Source organism: Panthera tigris, chromosome D3, assembly GCF_018350195.1.
Source record: "Panthera tigris isolate Pti1 chromosome D3, P.tigris_Pti1_mat1.1, whole genome shotgun sequence".
NCBI lineage: Eukaryota > Metazoa > Chordata > Mammalia > Carnivora > Felidae > Panthera > Panthera tigris.
Genome location: NC_056671.1, coordinates 79,627,037 through 79,651,468, shown reverse-complemented (window position 1 = coordinate 79,651,468; position 24,432 = coordinate 79,627,037). Strand labels below are relative to the sequence as shown.

General features: G+C 35.0%; 1 protein-coding gene across 8 annotated transcripts in view; it reads right to left on the bottom strand.

Annotated features, from left to right (window-relative positions):
• Nucleotides 1-359: 359 nt before the first annotated feature.
• The window catches only part of RELCH (RAB11 binding and LisH domain, coiled-coil and HEAT repeat containing), a 113,393-nt gene continuing 89,320 nt past the window's right edge, over nucleotides 360-24,432 (bottom strand). For 6 of the 8 annotated variants that reach the window (XM_042962078.1, XM_042962079.1, XM_042962080.1 and 3 more), the window contains 5 exons: nucleotides 23,160-23,298; nucleotides 19,110-19,226; nucleotides 14,622-14,710; nucleotides 11,691-11,761; nucleotides 6,038-6,406 (listed from right to left, as the gene is read on the bottom strand). In XM_042962078.1, the coding sequence (XP_042818012.1) occupies nucleotides 6,286-6,406; nucleotides 11,691-11,761; nucleotides 14,622-14,710; nucleotides 19,110-19,226; nucleotides 23,160-23,298 (537 nt within the window). In that variant the 3' untranslated portion in view covers nucleotides 6,038-6,285. Of the gene's footprint in view, nucleotides 1,218-6,037; nucleotides 6,407-11,690; nucleotides 11,762-14,621; nucleotides 14,711-19,109; nucleotides 19,227-23,159; nucleotides 23,299-24,432 lie in introns of those variants that run through there. The other 2 variants (XM_042962082.1, XM_042962084.1) reach the window with 2 other exon arrangements.

Sequence of the window (24,432 nt, the reverse complement as noted above, 5' to 3'; positions counted from 1 at the left end):
GCAGAGGTCTAAGCATCTTTGGTTTTTCCCTTTCCCTCACTCTTCATACCCAATCTGTCATGCCAATTCTACTTCCAATTATGTTGCAGATCTGCTCCTTTCCCTCCCTTTTTGTCCAGGCTGCCACCATCTCCTGCTTGGACTACTGCATTTGTTAGCTTCTGCTGTCAGCTTCTACTCCTCTCCTTTTCAAAAGCATTCTTATAAAGCAGAAGTATACCTAACACAAATTGGGTTAAATCATTCCACTGCAACTATTCAAAGGCTTCCCTTTCTAACTTCTAGTCTAGTGTACAAAGCCCTATATGATCTGGCCATACTCCTCTCCAATTTCATCTTTTGATAGTGTCTCAGCTATATGGGCCATTTTTTTTTTTCCAGTTCCTTGAACATAGCACTATTTTTCATCTCATTGCCTATGCACATACTGTTCTTTTTTCTCTTCCTATTTTCACACGGTTAAAGCCTATTATTCTTCCTAGTTTTCAGGTGTCACCTCAGAGGTGTCTTCCAAAGTAAACCAGAAAAATAATCACCTGACTAAAGTACGTCCTCCTCAGTCCTTCTCTCTCCACTTGTTTCGCTGCCTGGCTGTAAGCTCTGCTCTAGGTCAGTCTTATTCATTGCATCCCTACACCTAGCACAAAATAGGTACTCCATAAATGTACATCGAATGGTGAATGACTTTACAATCTTTAGAAAGGGATGGCTTCTCCACACTTACAGATCACTTGGAAGACTTGATGAGGTCTGTTGATAAGAGGGGTTGCCCAGAGAGTCAGATATGGATACAAGTTCTGTAAACCTTTTAAGGCCATACACACGTGGCACGACTCTTTTAGGGACTTTTATTTATTCCATATTTTCTACCTTGGATATAAATAAGCTCACTATAAGAAACAAACCCAATACTTTGCTGAGGGCAAGATGCACAAGATCACACAATTCTCCTGATCAACAACATATAATAATAGCTCTATGAAAAAAGGACTTCAGGTTAGTCTGGCATGTAGTCTCAGTAAATTCATGCTGTTTTGAGGGATTCATAAATCATCCTTTTAATCTAATTGGCAAACTTTCACGGAATTGGGATCAAGCTCTTATTCATTAATTCATTCAATTAATGTTGAGTACTTATCATACACCAGGCATTCTTCAAATACTGGAGACACATTGGTTGAAAAGGATAGACAACATTCTCTCTCATGGAGCTGAGTCTAGTGAAAGAGACAGACAATAAAAAACAAGAAAATGAGTATTGAGAAGAGTAATTATGACGAAGAAAACCAGGATGATCTCAGGGAATTAAAGGGGTTACTTTGGATTAAGTGGTCAGAAAAGGACAGAAGAGGCTTTATATAGATTCAGAATGGTGATCCACATGTTGTAAAATCTACTGCCTCCTCAGTTTTGAAAATCAGGACATTTTCCATCTCTAGGCTGTCATCTCTCCATGACTTTCTTGAGGATGATTACATTACAACACTAAGCGTTTCAGTAGTATGACAACTAAAAGAAAATGGTCTCCAAATTTGATACGTAGTATTGACCGCCTAAGATCTGAAAACTTTAGTTGTAGTGTCTGCAAGAAACCAGGATTCTAACTTTTGGAATCACGGGTCAGTGGTTAACTGAAGAGTTCCCTTCTCTTAGGTAACACTAGGAACCGACTATTTTCAAGAAATGGCACTTCTTGCTCTTCTCCCATTAGTATGACCAGTTTAGTTACAAGGAACCTGCAAGTTCAAACTAAATACCAAAGAAAGCTAGTTACTGTAAGAATCAAATTATATACTAAGAGACATGAGTGATGTGGCAAAGGGTAAAATCTTTTACAAAATCTAAATCGATTATGTAATGAAAAATTAGCTTATTGAGCTAATTTACTTAGGCTTTTGAAAAAAATTTTAATGACAAGATTTGGTAAACAAAAAGTAAAATTACCTTACCAGTCTTCACTAGGCTGGAAACTCTGGGAGTAGTTAAAAGTAGGCAAAAGTAACAATCAAAAGTGGTTTCTGCCTTCTATTGCAATTTTAGGTAAATCATGCATGTCATGGTAACCTATCCGCTTACTAGAAAACAAAAGTATGGGGGAGGGGGTCACAATTACCCATGCTTTAGTTATTCAGTGGTTTACAAGTTTTAATTCTACTTTGAACTCTCATGATCCTAAATGCTAAAGCACTTTCAGGTTTACTGTTATGTAATTTTCATAAAGTTCTGTGAGGAACAGAGAGCATGTTATCATTTCCATGCTCTTTAATGGTAAGACAAAAAAGAATTTGTTAGAAAGGGGATTATATTTATGAAATTCTTATAAAAAAGAAATTAAAAAATGATTTATGTTATGAAAAGCATTCACCTTAGGTTCAATACTTGGTACAGGACAGGGAGATTTATGAACAGAGGAAGTTAAAAATGTAATCTATAAAACTGTAGAGTCAATGAGAAATTATTAGATTTATATTACTTAGGAATGTATACATTACAAAAGGCATTTATGACATTTTCCGCTTCACTGAAAATGAATATCCTAAAAATATCTAAGGTTGCAAAGGCCAACAATTCAAAAGTGCGGGTAGTTTAAAAAATTTTTATAAAGCAGACTATCAACAAATGATAACTAATAAAAAAGTTAATATCTATAACATATAACACAAAATGCCAATTTACAGACAACATAAATTTTACTACGTTAAAGTCCCTCAAGAAGTTCTATTCATGCAGTGATCTTACTGAAATAAATATAATGGGTTGATCTTTAATGAAATAAAAGGAAATTAAAATAGTATATACTCTTCCATATAGACACGCTTTGGGTAGAATTTTCCAGCTACTTCTGAAGACTCTTTTAAGGAAAGCAAATAATTTACATTTTCACCACATTAAACTGAAAGAATTATTTATGTATTATCAAAAAGACATAATAAAACTTCTATTGTGTTAAGTTTGCATTAACTGTCATGTTATGACTGGTGTGGTCGTATAGTGAATAGAAATGTTTATTTGAAGAGTTTTCTTTAACATGCAAACAAAGTAAACCATAAAGAAGGCAATCAAAGCACAGTTTCTTATAGTTTTGAAGGGAAAATATGAAAAGACTGATGTGTCATTCAAGACATTATGACTAGAGTGCTAATTCCACAGATGAAATTCATGCAAAACATCCGTATGTAGTATGAAAATAGCCTAAAATCCAGTTATTTGCCAATGTGTAGAAATCTACCAGATACATTATATTTTATTAGTAACAAATATCTTTAATCTATTATTTTAAAAATGCACTGAAATAAAATAGTAACAAAACAAGCACACTGTAAAGTTACATTAGGACTTTCAAACACATATCTATTAATATGAAAAACTAAAATTATTTCATGGTTTGCTTATGAAAGAGTTAACATCCGACACAAAGTTGGAATGTTGTTACCTAGCCAATCTAGAGAACTTTATGAATTAAAATTGCTAATTACAAACCTCTTTAAACATACATTCTTTCTACAAAAAATAGTTAAGAAATTGGTGACCAACACAAGATATTCACCGCAGTTAGCTCTCACAGTTCAAAGATCAACAAGATGGTGTCTAGAGAAAGTTCTGTTCTTAAAGTTCCAGTAATGGTTGAAAATAGGTTATCTTAAAAATTGGGGGTCATGAAAAGGCAATTCAATACAGTGATTTCACCTCCCCAAACTTTATCACAGACTATTTATTTGAACCAGTTTTTTTGGTTTTTTTTTTTTTTCTGTTAAGAAATTTGACAGCAACTTGAATTGAAATTTCATTAAAATTACTTACAATTTCATTCAGGTTGTAAGTCCACTTGATGTTTAGCAAAGTAATCTTTCAAAAGGGGTGACTGATGCAAACAAATAAAGGTCAAGGACATTGATCTATAAAGTTAGATGTTGCTACCATTCAAGCATCGTTCTTGAAATAATTCAGCAAAATTGCTAGCGATGGCATTTCTGGGTTTCGGAAAAATTTTAATCTCTGGCTTGCTTTAGAAACACAGGCATAATTTCAAATTAGCTTTTCGTTACTTCGCAAACTTCGTTTTTTTGTTAAGTTGAATACTTAAACTTGTACCATTTTTATTTGTTTAAAAAAAGAGTGGGTATGGGAGTTTTATGGTCTGTTTTGGAAGAACACACAGTCTCCGTGATCAGTGTGGTTAGTCTGTCTTGTCTTTAAAGAATCTACAGTTTGCTTCAAAAATAACTGTGAGAATAAATGTGAAGTCTTACTGACATTAAGATATTGAACAGCATAAGGGAGACTCCCTTGAAACACACTGTGTATCTTACTAGCTGTTGTGTTTTAAGGAAACCATTAGCGTTTAGATAAATAGATTCATGAATTAATAAAGATAATTATAGTCATTCATCTGGTAATGGACATATTTATTCTACTGTATTTCAAAGTAAATGAGAGCCTTAACACTTCCTTTAAACTGTCTCCGCAATATGTTAATTTTATAGCAACAATCTGTTTTTAGTAAAAGTAAACTAAATAAATAATTTATATAGACTATATTCCTAAAATAACATATTAGTATGTTTTAGTGAATATATGCTTTCTCATTTCCTTCTGCTTGGATATAGGATATATAGTGTTTCAAAATGAAAATACAATACACATAGCCAAAAACAAAACAAAAACAAGTATGCAAAAACAGTTTATTTATAATAGATCAACATTTTTGACATGAAAGGTAGCCACTTTCAATTTCTCAGGAATGCCTAGAATCCAACAGTTTCTGAAAGACTAATTTTAACAATTATTTCACTATAGGTAAAAGAAATAATTTCAGAATGAACTTTTTAAATGGCTTTGTCTAGGGCAACTTATTTTATAAGCCTGAATGTGTGGTAAGCTAACTTTCCCAGGAAGAGAATGTAATCCAACTATGTTCCAAATGTATTAAACCAGTTTATACAACAAACATGGGAATCACCTATGTGCATCAACTGTGCTCAAACAAGAATTCTCTTTATCAAAATATTCATTTTTTCAAAAAGGCCTCACATTAACCCCTCAAACCAATCATCCCCCTTCTATGGCCAGTACCACTCTTCTCTACTTCAAGTTGCATTACTTTATAGACAACTCTCAAATTCCAGTGGAATTGTACACTGACTTAAGACTCTGTGTAATATGTATCAAACACAAGAATAGTCACTGACTTTAAGGGACAAGGTGTTAACTAACCAATAAGAATTTAGCTAATGTCGTTTTTAGTTTAGAGGGAAAAAAAGCAGCCCCCAAATGTCCTTAACTTTTCGGTACTTCTTTGTAACACACAGAATGAAAAGATAATCTCTGAAATTAAAATCGTTAGAAAATATCTTAAATAAAATATTTTACATAAATAAGTGTTAAATTTCAAATTCAAACCATGTTTTCCTGTGTATTTAAATTTGGGAAAGAATTTCACAATTATTAGCTCTTCTTACTTACATTTATTTTTGAATATTTAAATCTATTACACATCAGTTTGTAAAATTCACCTTGGTTATCACTCCCCATGTTACTGTGCGGTCTTTCCTCAGGTAAGTCCATTATATGCATGTAAATGCTGGGGAGGTTTGAATAGCACTTAAAGAATATTCATGAGAGCTCTGAAATGTGGAAAGTTTCATTATTATCTACTTACGGTAGGATTTGTAACTCAAATTCATCACGGCATTATAAAACACCGTGTGAATGGAATGCATACAATTCCTACGGACACACAAACTGAAGTCCAAAAGGCACAGAGTAATGCTGGTGGCTCTTTCTAGTCAGTTACGAAACAATAAAAAGTCTGTATTATTCTTTCATAATTTAAATACTTAGGTAATCTCCACTTTTATTACTTTATAACAGTGACTTCAAATTTACATTATTTTAAGTACCATTGTAATAGCTTAGTGTATAATACAGATATTTGCTAATATCCCATCCAAAAATTAAAAAAAAACCTCTTCACTATATATATATATATATATATATATATATATATATATATATATATATATATAAATTATTCTGAAAGACGAGAACACAGAAGAGGGACTTGGTACAGACTATAAACTCAATTTTCTATCACCACAGTTATAACTCCAAAATTAACAGATATACAGCAATAATCAAAAGCAGTGCAAATATCTTTGGAGGTTAGGATAAAATTATAATGCAAGAACATAAAACAAGGAAATAAAAAAGGCAAGTACTTCAAGTACAAGGAACCAGTCTGCTTGAGGTCCATCTTAGTGTTTACTGGGGGCTTCCTTCCTGCTTTTACTTCTTTCTCTGAAACACATTGGCCAGCATGGCACCTGATGTTGTCAACTGGCCCATTTTGTTCAAAAACTTGGTCTTTGTATCTTCACTCACTAAGCTTGCAGCAATTGACATTGAGCTAGGAAAGAAATTTTAAAATTCAAGTAAAGCAATTAAAAAACTAGAATATCCATTTTTTTCAGTTCTTCAGCAGTATAATAGTAGTAAATACATTCTGAACTGGTAGCACGAAAGGGAAACTAAAATTGACAGGCGTTTTTATGCACCCTACGAGGTCAGGAGCTTTCACGTTCATGGTTGATGAAGGAAGCAGTAATGGTGGAGAGGTTAGGAGCAAGTATGGAGTGAGACTGAATCCTGGCTCTGTCAGTTACCAGCTGTGTGACCCTAGGCAAGTTATTTAATCTCCTCTGTAATGTAATCCTCATCTGTAAAATGGAGATAATTCTATTACCTACCTCATAGGTCTATTAAGAATTATATAAGCGTACAGTGCTTATTAGCAGCGTCAGGAATGTAATAGCATGCTGTAAGTGTTAGTAGTTATTCTTCTTCTTATCAGCATCACTGCATTTAATTATAGCAACCCTGGAAGATAGATATTATCCCTATTTTCACAAAAGAGTAAATTAAATCACAGTAAGGTTTTATACTGTGCTGGTAACAACCCTGTGACGTTATTACTTATTTGGGCGTTGAGAGGGGGGAGAATGTCCTCAAATGCATTAGTTGCATTAGTGTCAATCAACAATTTTAACTCCATTTCTTCTTTCTTTTTGACCAACCTCCGGTATAGGTTAAACAATCTAAATAACTACTAAAGATTGCTAATTTACCATACGACCAAACAGAACACTGATCAAGTACAATTTTCAGTGATCAACAATAAACCCACTTTACTGGCCTGTGGCTTTGGCCAAGATGCTTTAGATCACTCTGATTCAATTTCCTCAACTGAAAAATGCAGACTGCAATTACTCTTGCAAAATATCCTGAGGCCTGAAGAAGAGAGTATGTTTGAACATGTCAAGGGCAGTGGGTGCGAGGTGCAGAGGCTCAACGGATGTCCACTGAAACTACAGACGAAGTTACGGGCTGCCAGCAAGAATTGCTGGTTTTCTGTAGTCCTTAAAGGTGTGCACTGTGAGTCAGTAAGTTAAATGCCAGTCCGCGACTCCCGTCCTGAAAATCTCTTGTTCCCACACCTCTTCTGCTATTGCATCAACCTGGCCTCTTCCTTGTCTCTACTTCTCGCCTGCTGCCTTTTCTCTTCCCACAAAGTAAACCTCCGTCAGGCTCAACATTTGGTTCCTGTTTCTTCAGTTACAAAACTTACTCCTGAAGTTTCAAACATCATCTCCATTAGGAGTTTGGGAAAAGTCCCAGAACACTATTGTTTGTTAGAGAAGCTAACATCAAGCTTTTTTTCACCCCCTAACTTTAGAAATGACCCGCCATTTTTATTTCCTTGTTAGTGGTTTTACCATTTTCCTCTCCTCCCAACAGTGAATATAATGGCTCCCTCTCTTCTATTTAAAACCAATCATCAAATACTCTGATTTTACTCAAGGAAACATCTACCTATTTTTATTCCCATTGACGATACCTTCCAAATGAATTATTCCAATAGTCTTAGATCCGGTCTCTTTGCATGATCAGATTAACTTCTGAAATAATCAGTTCATCATATCCTACCCATTCTCAAACATCTTCAATGCCTAATTACTACCTAACAAGATAAAGTATGCTTGGCATTCAAGAAACATAGCAATCTAAATCTTGTGTGTATGTGTTTTTACCAACCATTACTGTTCAATTTCTAGAGCCCCTTGAGTCAAGTTTGCTGAGTTTAATGTTCAGAACATTCTTAACTTATCTCTTTCTTTCTATCTGGTGTCTAGACATCCTTAAGGTCCCAGTGCAAGTCCTATCTTTCCTCTGATGCCTTTCTTTAATGTTTACAGTGCTGTTTTCTCTCTGTAGAACAATACTGTAAGCCGAAAGGTAAGTATGATTTTAGTTTGCATTGAGAAAAACAGGATACACAGGTCAGATAATACTTGAAGTACTATCGAGTTTTAGTGATATTCTAAGAGGAGGGCAACAATGATGTTAAAGAGTCTGAGATGTTCACTATGGAGAAGAGAAAATTTAGAAGACAGACACTAACGTTATGTGTGCCAAATTAGATATAAATATATATTTGCATAGCTCTACTGATATACATCACAATCACCTGGAGAACTATTTGAAAACCCAGATGCCTTGGCCTAACCCCAGTTATTCTGATTCTTTCCATATGGTATAAAGGACCCAGGTATCTATTTTACAAAAAGCTTTCCAACAAAGAACAATTGCATTGCAGCATTTTTTCCTGAAGAGAAAGTTTACATTTTTATCCTTTTTTACAAAGGGGTCTGTAATGTTTCCCCACCCCTCTACCAGATGATGAAACATATTTTAGAGAGTAAATGTTTTAGAGAGACTTTAACTCAGGGTATTTTTTTGTAAAAGAATAGAGTTGTTAAAAATGAAACAGGCTGCCTTGTAAGGTAATGTTGTCTTTTTTCTGTGAAATCTCAGATCTTTCCTTTGCAACTCAAATCAAGCCAGTTGCCATTTTTGTTGATTTTGAATCTGTAGAACCCAACCCCTTAAATGCCTGGCTTCTTTTTTTTTTTTCACTTAAAAAAAATTTTTAAGTAATCTCTACATCCAACGTGGGGCTTGAACTCACGACCCTGAGATCAAGAGTCTCCACCAACTGAGCCAGCTAGGTGCCTCCTGGCTTATCTTCTTCAAAACTATATCCTAGAATGTTTTTTTTTTTTCTCTCTCTCCATACCATTCCATCTGGTAAATTAATGTCAAAAGGACTTAGGAAGTCATCTTGAAAAGGCTTGCAATGGCCAAAGATGGGATAATTTTGATGGGCATCAAAAGACAGTAAGTACAATGCATTTAATTACATCAAATATTTGAAAATACATGTGTTTATGATACTTGAACAAAACAGTCACCATTAGAGGGTGAATCAATTCATTATCTTAGAAAACTAGTGAGTAAAGAGAAAGAATTGAACATTTACCTTGACTTTACTATAAAAAACTCTATCACTGGGTAACTGTAGTACATATAGGGGAAGGTTTTCTTTCCTGAAGTATTCTAACTCATCAATGAAGAGTGAATGATAGAATTAGATATTTTAGTAATTCACTATTACTAAATAGTAATGTATCTACTTTAGTATTACATTTACATACTAATGTACATTAGTATTTAGTAACAGTGAATTACTAAAACATCTTATTCTAATGTATTTAGTAATGGTTAATGAATTAGTGGAGCTAGGCATTGATCATTAACAGATGCTACTATCACCAAAAAAAGAGAGAAGTAGACATTGTCTCTCTCGTGAAGAAAACACACCTCCTCCTATGAAGCAGTCATGCAAAACAAAGAAACATGCCCTGAATCTGATGAAGTCTCTGGATCCAGAATCAACAACCCAATTTACAGGAAATACAGAGGAACATGTTAAAACAACACGAGGGAAATGCAATCAACCAAATTCAGACTGTGGGACCTGTACAGAACAAAGACTCAGTTTCTTTAATAAGTAAGTTATATGAAGAAAAAGATGAGATAGAAGGGGAACCTATGGATTAAAAGAGACTTAAAAGACATGTCAACTAATTGCAACGTATGGAACTCTGGATTCTGACTCAAAGAAACAGACTGTAAGGAAAAAAAACAAACAACAAATCACTAACGACATGTACAAAACAATTAGAAATTTGAACACAGGCTACATAGCTGATAATAATATTAAGAAGTTGTTATTTTGGCGTGAAAATGACATTATGTTTTTAAAAAAATAGCATTTATCTTTAAGAGCTACATGCCAGAATATAGGAGGGGCATGGATGAAATAAAATATGAGTTGACAATTATTGAAGCTGAGTGCTGAGTACATGGGAATTCACTCTGTTATTTATTTTGTATTTATTCAAAATTACCTAAAATACAAATCTAAAAAAATAATATGGAAGATTTGAATAAAAGGGAAAATTATGATTATAAAAATAAACTTTTTCTTTTTAGGAGTCATATAACTGAAACAATCTTGGGAAGTTACAAAGACGTGTTTTTCTCGTTCTTAAATTTAAAAAAAAATTTTTTTTTAAATTTATTTTTGAGACAGAGAGACAGAGCATGAGCAGGGGAGGGGCAGAGAGAGGGAGACACAGAATCTGAAGCAGGCTCCAGGCTCTGAGCTGTCAGCACAGAGCCCGACGTGGGGCTTGAACCACGAACTGTGAAATCATGACCTGAGCCGAGGTCAGACGCTTAACCGACTGAGCCACCCAGGTGCCCCTATTTTTTTCTCTTTCTTAATTCCTGTATGCTAATTAATGAAATTTCATTTAGAATATATTTTCACACATAATTTTTAATTTTGTCCCCAAACTTTACATTTTAAACAAGGCACCAAATAATCTTAATACTTAATGTACGACAATTGAACAGAAGTGCTTGCTTAGGTGTTAGTTTTACGGATTTTGTGTTCAGAATTGAAACCTATTTTTACTGTCTTAACTTTCCAAGGTTACAGTTGTAGAACAGTTCCTACCATCCCAGGAGGCTACAGAAAGGGTTCTTACATGCAGTAAGAGGTAAAAAGCTCTAAGCATACATATGTGGGGAGGAGGTTGGGGGTGTGGAGGGGTAAGTGTGTGTATGGGTACCTAGCCTGATAGGTATTCCCTATTCCTGCTAGTTAGTTTTATAAAGGAAAAGCCTTTGAGCTTTTTATGCCTAACAGAGTCTATTTAAGATTAACTGCTCAAGGTTATGTCAAAAGGTAAGAGTACACACGGTCTATTTGTAAATTACTTCCTCTCCTGAATGCCCAACTTTACTCTTTCACATCCATGCTTGTAGTTTAGCTTCAGTGAATCTGAATTCTGGTTAGTTTGGTTGGGAGCACGTGAATAGAACATTCACAAGTTTATAGTCCTTTATGCAGTCAATCAAGTTATGCCTTACAACTCCAGTCACAAATTTCCACAAAACTATTTTGACCAGTGATTCCCAAATCCAGCTACCTACCACAATGTCTTTGGAAGCTTTTAAATATACAGATCCCTAGGCTGAATCAGACTGTTGAGAGGACGGCACAGAGCATGGAGTAGAGACCTAAAATTTAAATTCCCCAGATAATTCTGATGCAGGTGGTTTATAAATTAGCATTTGATAACTGCTGATGTAAATACTTTTCTTACCTTCCAAATAAATGACTACAAAGTAACACAAAATAAAATACCATACCCATTTATAGAAAATTTAGATAGAGATATTAAGGTTAATATGAAGCCTTAAAAAAAGAATTCATGTCTTACCCTTGAGGCTCTTGGACGGTCTTGTTCTCTACTTTTTGTTCACATTCCTTTATCATGGAACTTAAAATAACCTGATTTCAAAAAAAAGGACTTTAGTAAAATACAATTTACAATAGTGAAATGCTATTGTTTAATCTAAAGTTCTTTAATTTAATTTTTAATAGTCCCATAAACTATGACTATTTAAAAATGTAAGGTTTTGGCAGTTACTCCGTTAAAGGAATTCACATTAGATTGCTATAGTAGGTACAGAAATAGCTTTAAAAGACCTCAATCATATAATCTTCACCAACCTTCCTTCTGAATCTGGTATCAATTCTCCCTTAGCTTTCCCTACCATCTAATGTTAAAAGTAAAATTTGTATATGTCTAGACATTTAACATATACACATACCACGGTTACACATTATTTTCCCAGGAAAAGCTGTTCTGTCCCATGCCCCCTTGTTTTCTCCAGGTTGCAAACAGCAAGATGCTCTGTTTTAATGTCTAAAGCAGAGACCAGGTATAGGTCTGTGGCTACTAAAATATAGATGGGAATATAACGGGCATCTAAGAGTTAACATCATGTTTGCACGGAGACTGAATGAATGATGGAAAGGGTGACGGGATCTAAGCTGCTCCTCCAATCGCTGGCAACCTCACCAGAAACTGAATGGTCTTGAATATTCTTGGCCCGCGTTTGGGTATGGAGGTCACTAAACAACCAGTATTTACTGTCACCTACTATGTGCCAGGAACTTTTTTAGATATACAGAATGCACAAATAAGACAGACAACATTCCTCCTTATGGAGAGCTTATGTTCTTGACAATAAATACAAAAAATTGGTGAGTTATATAATACATTAGAAGGTGATAGGGCTTTGCAAAGAGTATTGAGTTAAAATATGGGGAGCCAGGGGTCAAGACACAGAGTGTTCCAATTTACACGGAGGTGTCCCCAGCAGGCTTCATGGAGATGACATGTAAGGAAAAGCCTGGGGGAGATGAAGGAGCAAGTGTTTTATACACTGGGAAGAGGCTGAGCAAAGGCTCCATCTAAGGGAGAGTATGTCCATCATGTTCTAAGCAAGGAGACCAGAGTGGTGGGTGCAGAGTGAGCAGGCGAGAGGGTAGAAGATGAGAAGTGAAGCGGGGGGCGGGGTGGGGGGCAGATCTTACAGTGCTTTGCAGATTATAGTGAGGACTTTGGTTATTAAATGAGGCTTCTGTCACATGCATGTTAGATCTAGAATCATCCTTTTTTGAATCTTTTCTGGTTTTCCACTCTGATCTCACAGATTATAGATTTTGCTTGTTTGTTTTAAATGTTTATTTATTTTGAGAGGGAGTATGTGCACATGTGAGTGGGAGAGGGGCAGCGAGAGAGAGAGGGAGGGAGAGAGGGAGGGAGAGAGAGAGAGAGAGACAGAGAGAGAGAGATAGAGAATTCCAAGCAGTTTCCATGCTGTTAGTGCAGAGCCGGATGTGGGGCTCGATATCATGAACTGTGAGATCATGACTTGAGCTGAAATCCAGAGTTGGACGGTTAACTGACTGAGCTACAGAGGTGCCCTTTAGATTTTGTTCGTTTAGCTGGGTTTTCCTTTATTATTATTATTATCATCCCCCTAAAAAGGGGGAGTTTTTTGTACTTTTTCTTCTGCTCCCTGCATTGTCTGTTTCCTCCAGTATTCTCTTTCTTGCATGTATGTTTTCATCTACGTCTTTCATGTGAGAGGTTTCTCAAATGGCTGGTGATCTTGGGATGTCCATTAAAGACTAGGGCACTAAAATGCTGATTAGAATCTCTTCATGCATGAGTAACTTCACTTTAAGGTGAATTGGGCAAAAACCAAACTTCTATCTTTTTCCCCCTGTGGGTATAACTAGCTGCCAGCATTCTTGGATCCAAGAAGGTGAAAAGTAATGAGGTTTCAATCACTATGCCTTCACTTAATTTCCCTCTTCTCATCATAGCCCTCACTCATTCCTGCTCTCAGCTATGTGGGATAGCTCAAGTTTAGAAAATAAAGCTCTAGTCTTCTACCAAGGTTGGAAAGGGAATCTGGGAGACTGATACCTCCTCAACTTGATAAATGGTATCTATAAAACACACCAAGCAAAGGAGAAATCGATAATTCCCAATCATAACTTTAATATGTGTTTCAACTGCTAACAGAAGATCACAAAAAACCTGATAAAAACAGAGGAGAATTAAATCTTAATTGACCTTATTAAACAAAACTCAGGGATCAATAAGTAATAGAAATGAGAATTTACTTTGAACGCTAATGAAGACACAACGTAGCAAATGCACAGGTGGTATCTCAAGGGATACACTTAGTCTTAAGTTCAGGTATCAGAAAAGAAAAGTTTAAAAATAAATAATCTAAGCTTCCTCTGTAAAAATCTGGAAAAATAGAAAAAAAAATCAAACCTACCATGGGAATGGGTAGATAAACAAGCTGAAAATGCAGAATAGGAAATAAATGATAAACAGGGTTTTGGAGGAAACAAGAAGAAAAACAGAATAAAAGAGTGTTGAGGAAATTGAGACAGAAAACAGAAACTTTCCTTCTAAGAAAGTTAATGGTCAGAGATAAAAATTGTATAGCATTTTACAGATCAGAAAGCATTCCGTGTACCTTAGCTCATTAGATTCTAACTATATTCAGTGAAGGAAAGTATGTTATCCCTACTATACAGAATGAAACAGAGGATCAAAGACGATAAAGGGGTTTCTCAAGATCTCCCGACCAGTAAATAAAAATCCATAAGATGACACTATACTCTATTTCAAATGTTAAAATATAAAATATTAAAATTTAAAAGCACAGCATATCATACTCATGCCTCACACAAAGAAGAATGCAAGTCTGAAGAGGAGACAGTGAAACCTAGGAACGTGGCGCGGATAATCAGTGGCTTCACCATCATGGGAGCTCACCTCGTGCTCCGGAGAAAGATGCTCCATGTCGGTCCGTAAACATCTGAGACCAGGTAAAAAGTGATTAACCATTAAATCCTCTGAAATGACTTGAGACCAGGGAGTTAAGGGAATTAAAAACAAACAAACCGGTATGTCCAACAGAACAAGAGAATAACAACAATGACATAACAACAACAAGAGAATAACAACAATGACGCCTCAGGCGTGCAGATCACTTGGAGAAAACAGGCTTCCCTCAAGCACGATTCTCATTTGTTGAGTTAGTGACTTATCAAGAGTCAACTGTGTTAATTCCCACAAATCCTTTACGTCAGTGGTATGGATTATTGTAACATTACATAATTTAATTACATGTTATGTAAACACATGAAATGAGTGTAAACAGTAAATCATGTAATTTAATTGGATATTTAAATGAGTGTGAAATGAAAATTAATGTTTCCATGACAACTAAATCGAAAAGTTTAGAAAAAAACAGTAAAGGCCAATTGTTTAAAATGTGGCTGTTTAATTATGGATGTATGAAACAAGTGTAAAAGGTTAGGAAAAATATAAAAATCTGAAAAAGGTCTACACCCAGTATCAGAAATGTTTCCAGATCCTCTTTAAAGAAACATAAACTGAAAATCACAATTACATTTATGGATGTGGTTTATTTAAGAAAGATACTTTACTCAGCAGACTTACACAAAAGAAATGCCTCAGTCCTACATCAAAAGATTGGTAAAGAAAATATGTATATTAAGTTAAAGTAAGTTATATACACTATTTCCTTGATGTCCTGCTTTAACCATCCTATTAAACGGACCTGCTATTGGTCCTAATTGAATTGGGTAAGAGAACTTTTGTTGTAATAATATAAATTTAGTATTAGTTACGTTTCCTGGTCACTTTTGAGTTTTATTGATTATTCTGACATTCAAAGGGATCAAGAAAAAGGGTGCATTTCTCATGAAAACAACTCACTGTTTATTAACATCACATTCTCACCTCATCATAGTTGTTGGCCATTTAAAAATAGTTATTTAATGTTATACCATATTAAGGTGAAAAATGCCAATAAATGAGTTCCCTTATAAAGATGGGTTAATTAGGGGCGCCTGGATTGGTGGAGTGTCTGACTCTTGATTCTGGCTCAGGTCATGATCTCAGGGTTGTGGGATCAAGCCCCACGTTGGGCTCCGTGCTCTGCATGGAGCCTGCTTAAGATTCTCCCTCCCTCCCTTCCTCCCTCCCTCTATCTCCCCCTACCCCTCTCCCCAGCTCACACTCTCTTTCTAAAAGAGAAAAAAAAAAGTTTACCAGTCTTTTTTGGAAAAAAAAAAATAATGAATTTTACTAAGTATAATATATAACTTTTACCTTAAAAATAGTTATGATCTAAATAAACTTAAAAAAATAGTTATGAATAAAAGCTGTTTGTAAACAAGCCTCCTATAACAAGTGACTTATAAGTACTAAAAATATAGATGACATTTGGTTGAACCAATTCCTGTAGTCATACAGAGGGCTACAACATAATGGCTACATAGTTTTGTTTTCTAGATATGGGGAAAATACCACCAAAATGTAACTGTGAGTGACCTTTCGACTGGCAGTCAAGAGTCTGATCTAGAGAAATATGGATACCGATTGAGAAGCCGAAGATGGCCTTATTTGTTGGTAAAGGGTTAAGTCTCCCCCTCTCTTTCTACTTACTGTTTGGTTCTACCCTTTCCCTGTAGAATCACACAATCTTTGTCAGAGGTCATTTCATCCTATCTGATATTAGGAATCAACTCTACCTCATCTGTGAGTGATGGCCACAAAGTCTCTAAGTGCTAACACTGATAGGACATTTGTAGTTTCGTAAGAGGTTCAATCCATTTTTAATAGCTAAATTAGAAAGTTTTTCTTATAAATAAAATCAGACTCTCTGTAACCTTCTTGTGTTAGCTCTCCACCTGAGTTACACAGTGTGCTTAACCCTTCTTCTATATAACCTTTAAAATAATATTTAAAAAAATAATTTTTGAATCACCTTCTCATCCCCAAGCCATCTCTTCTCCAGCTTAAACATTTCTAAATTCCTTTGATTTTTTTTAAACAGAATTTCTTCACTTATTACTATACCTAATGTTAAACACTATAGTTTTTCCATGTCCTTATTAAAATATGATGTTGAGAGGAATACTCTTGTGTTCTATCAGGTTAGAATGCAGTGGAACAGCAGAACAGATTTGGATCACAGGACAATGTGATTTTATTGTGGCCACACCACTCTGTTGACACAAGTTATGACTCATTCAGAACTAACACATTTAGTATTCGAACAGGGTCTATTGTTAAGATGTTCTTCCCCTTACTATATTGGTGTAAAGACTTTATTATATTATTCTATATTGTGTACATACCTAAACACACACTAATATTCTTTCTATACAGATTCTATTCTCTTTAGAAACCACTGCCTTGCCCACTTGGAATAAGTGGTTTTATACAGCTAGAATTTTTGATCTTTTGACTTTCCAGTTTACCTTGAGGCATACTCCTTAAGGAACTCTCTGCCATAGATTATACATCACTTTTTGCTTAAGTTTTTAAACATCTACTTTCACAGAGTCTAGGGAAGGTACAAACATAGCGATATTTTCTTTCTTTGACATGCCATTATTACTTTCTTGAAAGGGTCTTGTCACTTCTCCATTAGTAAAGACTTGTTCCTTACTAATTCAGAATATCACTTCCTCTTTTTGCTTCCTCTATTTTCTCTAAGTAGAAAATGCCAACGAGATAAATCAAGAATAATAGCAAGTTCTCCTTTTAGTGGAAATAAACTTATAGAAGATACATGGATAGTTGAAGTACAAAATTACCAAAATACAGTGTCTCTGCCACTTTATAATTTGCATTATAAAAAACATGGCTTATGTCATCCACAGGATGAGGTAATTTATATTAATTGATTCCTAAAAATAAAATGCTCTCAACTATGCACTGAACTTAAAGTTTTAACATTTCCAAAAGGACAAATAGCTCCTTAACAGATAGCTCTATGTTTCTACTTTCCCTGCTTGATTTATTCAAAACAAAATCTCCCATTGGGAACATTCCAGTCAAGAATCCAGTGCCAATGAACTGGTATATACCAAAATAGCCATCAGTGGTATTTTGGAACATATCTACCTTATTTAAAATTACCTGTTCACTTTACTTACTACTTCAAGCTGGTATATAACAATATGGAACCATAAATATCAATGCAACTCTTTCTGTGTCCTCCAGGAACCTCTCTCTACTGTCATTTTTCCTGTTAGAATTCTCTGATTATGTTGTCTAGCATTAGCTTCTATAGTTCTGTTTGAGTAGTCAGCCTTTCAATCCTTTTTCAATCTCTTATTTCCTCTTTTTTGACCTCGCCTGCCTTTTCATGGGAGAACACAGAAGCTGGAGCTCACTCTGCTCATCTTGATCTCTGCTTCCTTCTTGGTTTTATTTTACTAGTCCTGGGACAGTAAAGAGAGCACGTAACAGGACAGCTAAAGTTCTTTTTCTAGTCACAGTTTTGCTTTTAACTATAAAAAAAATAGAAGTCACTAATGTCTTTAAGCTTTAGTTTAATCATTTATAAAATGTAGTAGTTGACATGAGTTAGATGATCTTAGAGCTTTCCTTCAGTTTAAAAAAACATTTTTTTTTTTTTAAAACATTTATTTATTATTGAGAGACAGAGAGAGACAGAGCATGAGCAGGGGAGGGACAAAGAGGAGGAGACACAGAATCTGAAGCAGGCTCCAGGCTCTGAGCTGTCAGCACAGAGCCTGACATGGGTCTCAAACTCAAAAACCTCAAGATCATGACCTGAGCCGAAGTCGGACGCTTACTGGAGTGAGCCACCCAGGTGCCCCATTTTTTTTTTTTTTTTTTTGAGAAAGAGAGAGTGTGAGTGGGGAGAGGGGCAGAAGGGGAGAGAACCCTAGGGTCATGACCGGAGCCGAAATCAAGAGCCAGACGCTCAACTGACTGAGCCACCCAGGTGCCCTGAGTTTTCCTTCGGTTCTACCATCACTGGAAATGATCAGCCATGTTGGCACTGTATTTTTCAATGAGTGATATCTCGCCATAGCATTCCACCGGACATGGATGGTTAAACCTTCACTGAAAGACCCAAATGCCAGAACACATACAAGGCTTCCTTTTGATTAACAGAAGCCTCAGCTATGATCATTTCTTGCTCAGTGACATAGCCAATTAACATAGACAAAACTTTAGTCAATGTTTTCAAAACTGTAAAACATAAAAGCACAGAGGACTTAAAATGATCTTTTAAACTTATGAGAGCTAGAATAAGGATTGGGGCGAGTCAAATCAAAATTTTGATTTTCTATAATCATTATATAAGTAAGTCGAAGAGAAAAAAATATTCGTTTCCAAACTTCAACAACGGAGATTCCACCGCAAGATTGGTCATATAAATATAGATACACGTTAATAAAGCAAGGATACAACAACAGGAAAGTGCACTGTAAGCTTCAAAAAGATGGGTGGCAATATCCAGTCTTTTAGAATCCACAATTTGTAAGTTGTTCACCAAGGCTAACTTATGCAAGTGTGGTATAACAACTGAAAAAAGAAAAAGAAATTTAGATTTTTCTCTAAAACGATGCACACACCACACTCATCTGTTGAACAAAATTTTTTTCATTTTAAAATTTATAAAATTTCATTTTAATTTCTAGATGATTTCAAAAGGTTACCCAAATCCTTTACTTGCTTTTTCATACTAGAGAGGAAAGCATGTTTTCCGGAATAAGAACATTTGGGAGGAAGAGACCATAGCACTGGCACTATAACCTAATTAAGAGGATGTATACAGGTCACTTGGCCTCACTGAAATTAAATTTCCTAATTTGAAGGATGAAACCCAAATCAACAAATGTAAACAACCTACCTCTTGTGTTACTATTATCTTTACAAATAAGTTTTATCTTTACAAATAAAAATCAGGTATTACCATTGTTATTAAACAAAAGATAAATATAGTATACTTATTCTTCTTCAACATCAAATTATTTCACTCCTTCATGAAACAATTCTTTTTTTTAACTTTATTTTTTATCTTTTAAAATTTACATCCACATTAGTTAGTATATAGTGAAGCAATGATTTCAGTAGATTCCTTAATGCCCCTTCCCCATTTAGCCCATCCCCCCTCCCACAACCCCTCCGGCAACCCTCAGTTTGTTCTCCATATTTATGAGTCTCTTGTGTTTTGTCCCCCTCCCTGTTTTTATATTATTTTTGTTACCCTTCCCTTATGTTCATCTGTTTTGTTTCTTAAAGTCCTCATATGAGTGAAGTCATATAATTTTTGTCTTTCTCTGACTAATTTCATAAAACAGTTCTTAACTTTAGTTTTCTCAAATTCTTAGCAAGACAAATGTCAAATAGCACTGGTGGTTTAGTTCAAGTCACTCAAAGGGCTCACAAGTCATCTTCTGTCTCAATGAATAATGTGAAATTTCAAAAACATAGACAACCTACTGCTAAAATAAAAGGGATGGCCCAAGAAACAGCATCCAATTCAGTAGCAATGAGCACATCTACTGCCCAAGATGGTGTTTTCTAAATACCAGTTCCCACGAAAACCAGGGTTCCTTGAAGAAATGGTTCCAGGGTCAGTGACTACCAAAGTGTTGCTCATAAGGCCCCTTTCTAATCTCTGCTTGGCTAGGGATCCCAAAACACCCTTCATAAGCACAGCCTTCTGACCAATTGTAGTGACTTCTTTCATGTTTGCACTGAGTTTGTCTATGTGAAAGCCATAATCTCTTCCTAGAAAAACCTCCTGCTTCTTCAGTAAACCAACAATATAATCACAACTTTTATACTTACGTTAGTAAATGGCAAAACCCCCCCACAATAACTTAGAATACCAATGGCCATTTTTAGGGAATTTTGACTTGTTAAAATTAATAACAGCATACTTAAGAGGAACTCTAGAAAAAAAATTAGGAGACAAAAACTCCAAACGTTCATTGATTTCCCTGAATTCACTGAAACTCCAATTCACTAACTGGCATGCTGAGGCCTCAACAAAATGCTGGCTCTAAGATAGTCTCTCTAGAGAATTTTTGGATTCACTTCTACCCAAATCTTTAGAAGGTTCCTTGAACTTCTTTATCTATTGACACCAGGCCTATTTATTCCTCCTGCTCCTTTTCTGACCACCTATATAAGCAATCCTTTCCTTAATGTTTTTCTCAGGAACTCAATAACCATACTGCACAATCACCCCTTAAAACTGTTTAACTAGAAAACAAATTTATAGAAGTTACTTTAAACTCTAGAGCCAACTAAAGGCTATCACTAAAGATACTCCTAAATCTCAAAAGATAGAGAAAAATTTACTATAAGAACAGTTCATTATATACATATTATCCTAGCTACTACCTCTGTAGCAATTAATTTACTTAATTGATAACCTCTCAGAAGGAAATTAGTGGTTAAAAGATTTAATAACCAAGATATGCATAATTCTACAACTGACCTTCAGTGGGCAAGGAAAATAGGAAATGGACAACTTAAAGCCATTTCAGAAGCCTTTTTCTTAAGGACAGATTGGACACAGTCTAAACTACAGACGAAATAGAGATAAATCAATAGGAGACTTTATAAAAATAGATTTCAATGAACTTTCAAAAAATATTTGGGGTAGATTCAACAGCCAAAGTAAAAGGACTCTTATCCTCTATTTTTGTAAATGGGCTCAAAACTGAAATAGAGAACTTCTAAAAAAACTAACTTGAAATGTACAATTGCCATGTTAGAAAATCTCCAGCATGTGACTGAACATTTTCAGAGAGCCTTATAAAGTAAAAAAGCTGAAAACAAACAACAACAAAACGACTGCATTGTGTTCCAGATTAAACCAATGGCCCCTGAAATAAAATCAAGACCCAAAGGTCCCGTGATAATTAAGAGTTGGGAAAGAAAAAGGCCACTGGGTCAACCAATGTCCTCTATTCTCTAAAAAACAGAATGACAAATATCCAAAATGCCACTCCAAGGAAGATATTACAACCCAACAGTTCTCTGTCCTTCCTCTAAACTCCTAAAAGCAATTATCCATAAATACAGATAGATAACAGTATGACATCCTTGTCAATATGGGTTCTACTTTACCATTAGCCTTATTAATATAGGACATTAAATTCCTCAGGATAAAGTTTTAAAGTAAACTTTATTACACCTATTTTATTATAGGTTTATTACACCTATTGAAACAGTGGAGACGTCTATCCTCAATCTTTTCCCAAGCCAACCTTTGTTATTTTGGGACCATTATGAAAAGAAAATGTCTTTCTTCTCTGTGATGCATAAACCTTTCCTTTGAACACACACGAAAAGGTTAGATCTTGTTCTAGAGAGTTATTAACTCGACAACATGGCACACACCAAAGACTCATTGCCTATTTAGCCAATTCCTTGATCCAAGAGCCAGGACTTAGTCTCTCCACTTCAGAGCAATGACATCCTCAACAAAGCCGGTCAAAGTACCTACAGAGTTTTTACTAGGTTCACCTGTAAATTTGTTATTACCGTATGTGGAACTATCCCTATTGCTAACTAAAATACCAACACTTTCCTGTTAACTAATTGTGAAATATTGCTATTTTCTCCTCATGTTATCAACATTATTACCCATTAAAAAATAATCTCGTGATTGTGTTTCTGTAGTTCAGTAAGGGTCATGCCCTCCACAGACCTTTTGGACACTGCTGTCCAAATCCTAACAACGTTTTTTGTATATTAAAAATATCATGCTGGATATGCAACAACTAGACCATGGGAAAATCCAATTTTGTACTAGAAACTAAAATGACTCAAGAAGCCAAACTTGGGGTCCTCTCTAGAGCATGTCAAATTGCTAAAAATTAAAGGACTAAAGTACAGCAGGGATAACTGACATGCTTTTGGAGTAATAATTACTGGATGATTTGATGCCACTAAAGGAAATTACTGTCATAAAGGCTGAGGCCCACAGTAAAAGAGGTATTATAGAAACTAGAGAAAATGCTTTAGCAGATAATCATGCAGATCATTTAGTAGATCAAAAAGCTATGCAATAAAACAAAATCATTTATCATAGCTGAATGGCATAGTAAGTGCAAGAAAAGCACATTTTTCATAAGAACATGTCTAGAAACACATAAAAATTTCCTTAAAAATGAGAGTTAAATAATAAGCTCTGAATATAACTCAGCACAGTATTTTGAAATTCAGTTATTTAAAAATGTTTTAAAAATGACTTCAAAGTGTTTATGAGGTACTTTTCATATGTGTTACAACAATCGGTGTATAGTATAAAACCCACCCGTTAATAAATAGTATTACTGATCAGTTCACAATAATCAGCTTGGTTCACTTTTACCTTTCAGTATACAGAAGATAAAGTGTACGAGAGTTTTAATATAGGACAAATCCTGAGAGGAGCTTCTGGTTTCGATCTTACATTACAAGTCAGAAAAAAAAAGGGTAAAAAATGCAACTTACACTCATCTCGGAACCTTGGCTCTGCATTAGGCCCAACTCTACCAAATGTTTTTATGATCTCTGTATGCAAAGAATACTGGTCTTGGTACTGAGGATCTTCCAGAAAAGAAGCCAACTGCATTTTCACTCTTTCCAGCAACTTAAAATTAGATATTTTACAGTTATTTCAAAGAATTTTAAAAACTGACTAGAGTTGTTAAAGAGAAAGATACATATTAAACATGGCTTTCAGCATGGGTTCAAATGATTTATATCAACATGACAGTAGAAGCCTGGAATTAAACAACACATTTTCATTTATGCTTGCTAATTCTTCTTTCTTTATTTTTTGAAAATACAAACATTCCCTTAAAAACTACAGAAACAAAAGACCCCCACAGTATTTAGAGAAAAACAATATTTATAGTGATTTTGTATCTAAATTTTAAGTCTCAAAACCAATCACAGCAAGTTACCCAATTATTCACCTTCTGAAAGCAATGAGTCATTAATGACTTATATCTTACTCACATTTCCCTAAAAGACATTTTTATTTTAGGATTTAAGAATATGTTGAAATTCTGCCAAGACTGCAAGCTTTGCAGAATGATACTTTTTAATGTTGCTTCACCAGTGAAATACATAAGGAAAAAATGGAAAACTTCCCCCCTCCCACCCCATAAGTAACAAAGTTGTTTAATTTTTATTATTAGAAAATCTGTATGACAAGGGAATTTCATAAAATAGTGTTTCTTTTTTGGGGGGTAAAATGTGTATTTCCATTTAAGTGGCTATGTGATATGTCCACAGATGACTTATCTTCTAATCCGTAGGGTTTCTCGTTTGTATAAAAACATGTCCAATCTGATAACAAAGAATGAAATTCTGATACTAATTTTGAGAAGTGTCTTCGAGTTAATGTTGCAGATAGAACCTAACACCCGTGAAACTAAATCACAAGTTTCTAAATCAAAATATACTTTCAGAAAGACCTTGATGATCTCCTGCAGTGGACATGACAGAGGGCTGTCACAGTGACGTGCACTACAATAAGAGGATGCCAGCCCACTAGACTTGCACATCACTGATCCCAGTTACGAGAACAGAGGTGCCCTCTAGCCTCCATTTGTAAACCTGGGATAGGTCTGTGGTCCTAAAGTTATCAGTCAAATTGCCTTCAAATCTGTGCAAACTGGCAATCAGGAATTTACGTAAGACTATCCAGAAGTCTATCGGATAATGGAAGGCTTTGGAACTAGATCTGGTTTGAAGGATTACCCAAGACTGCCATACT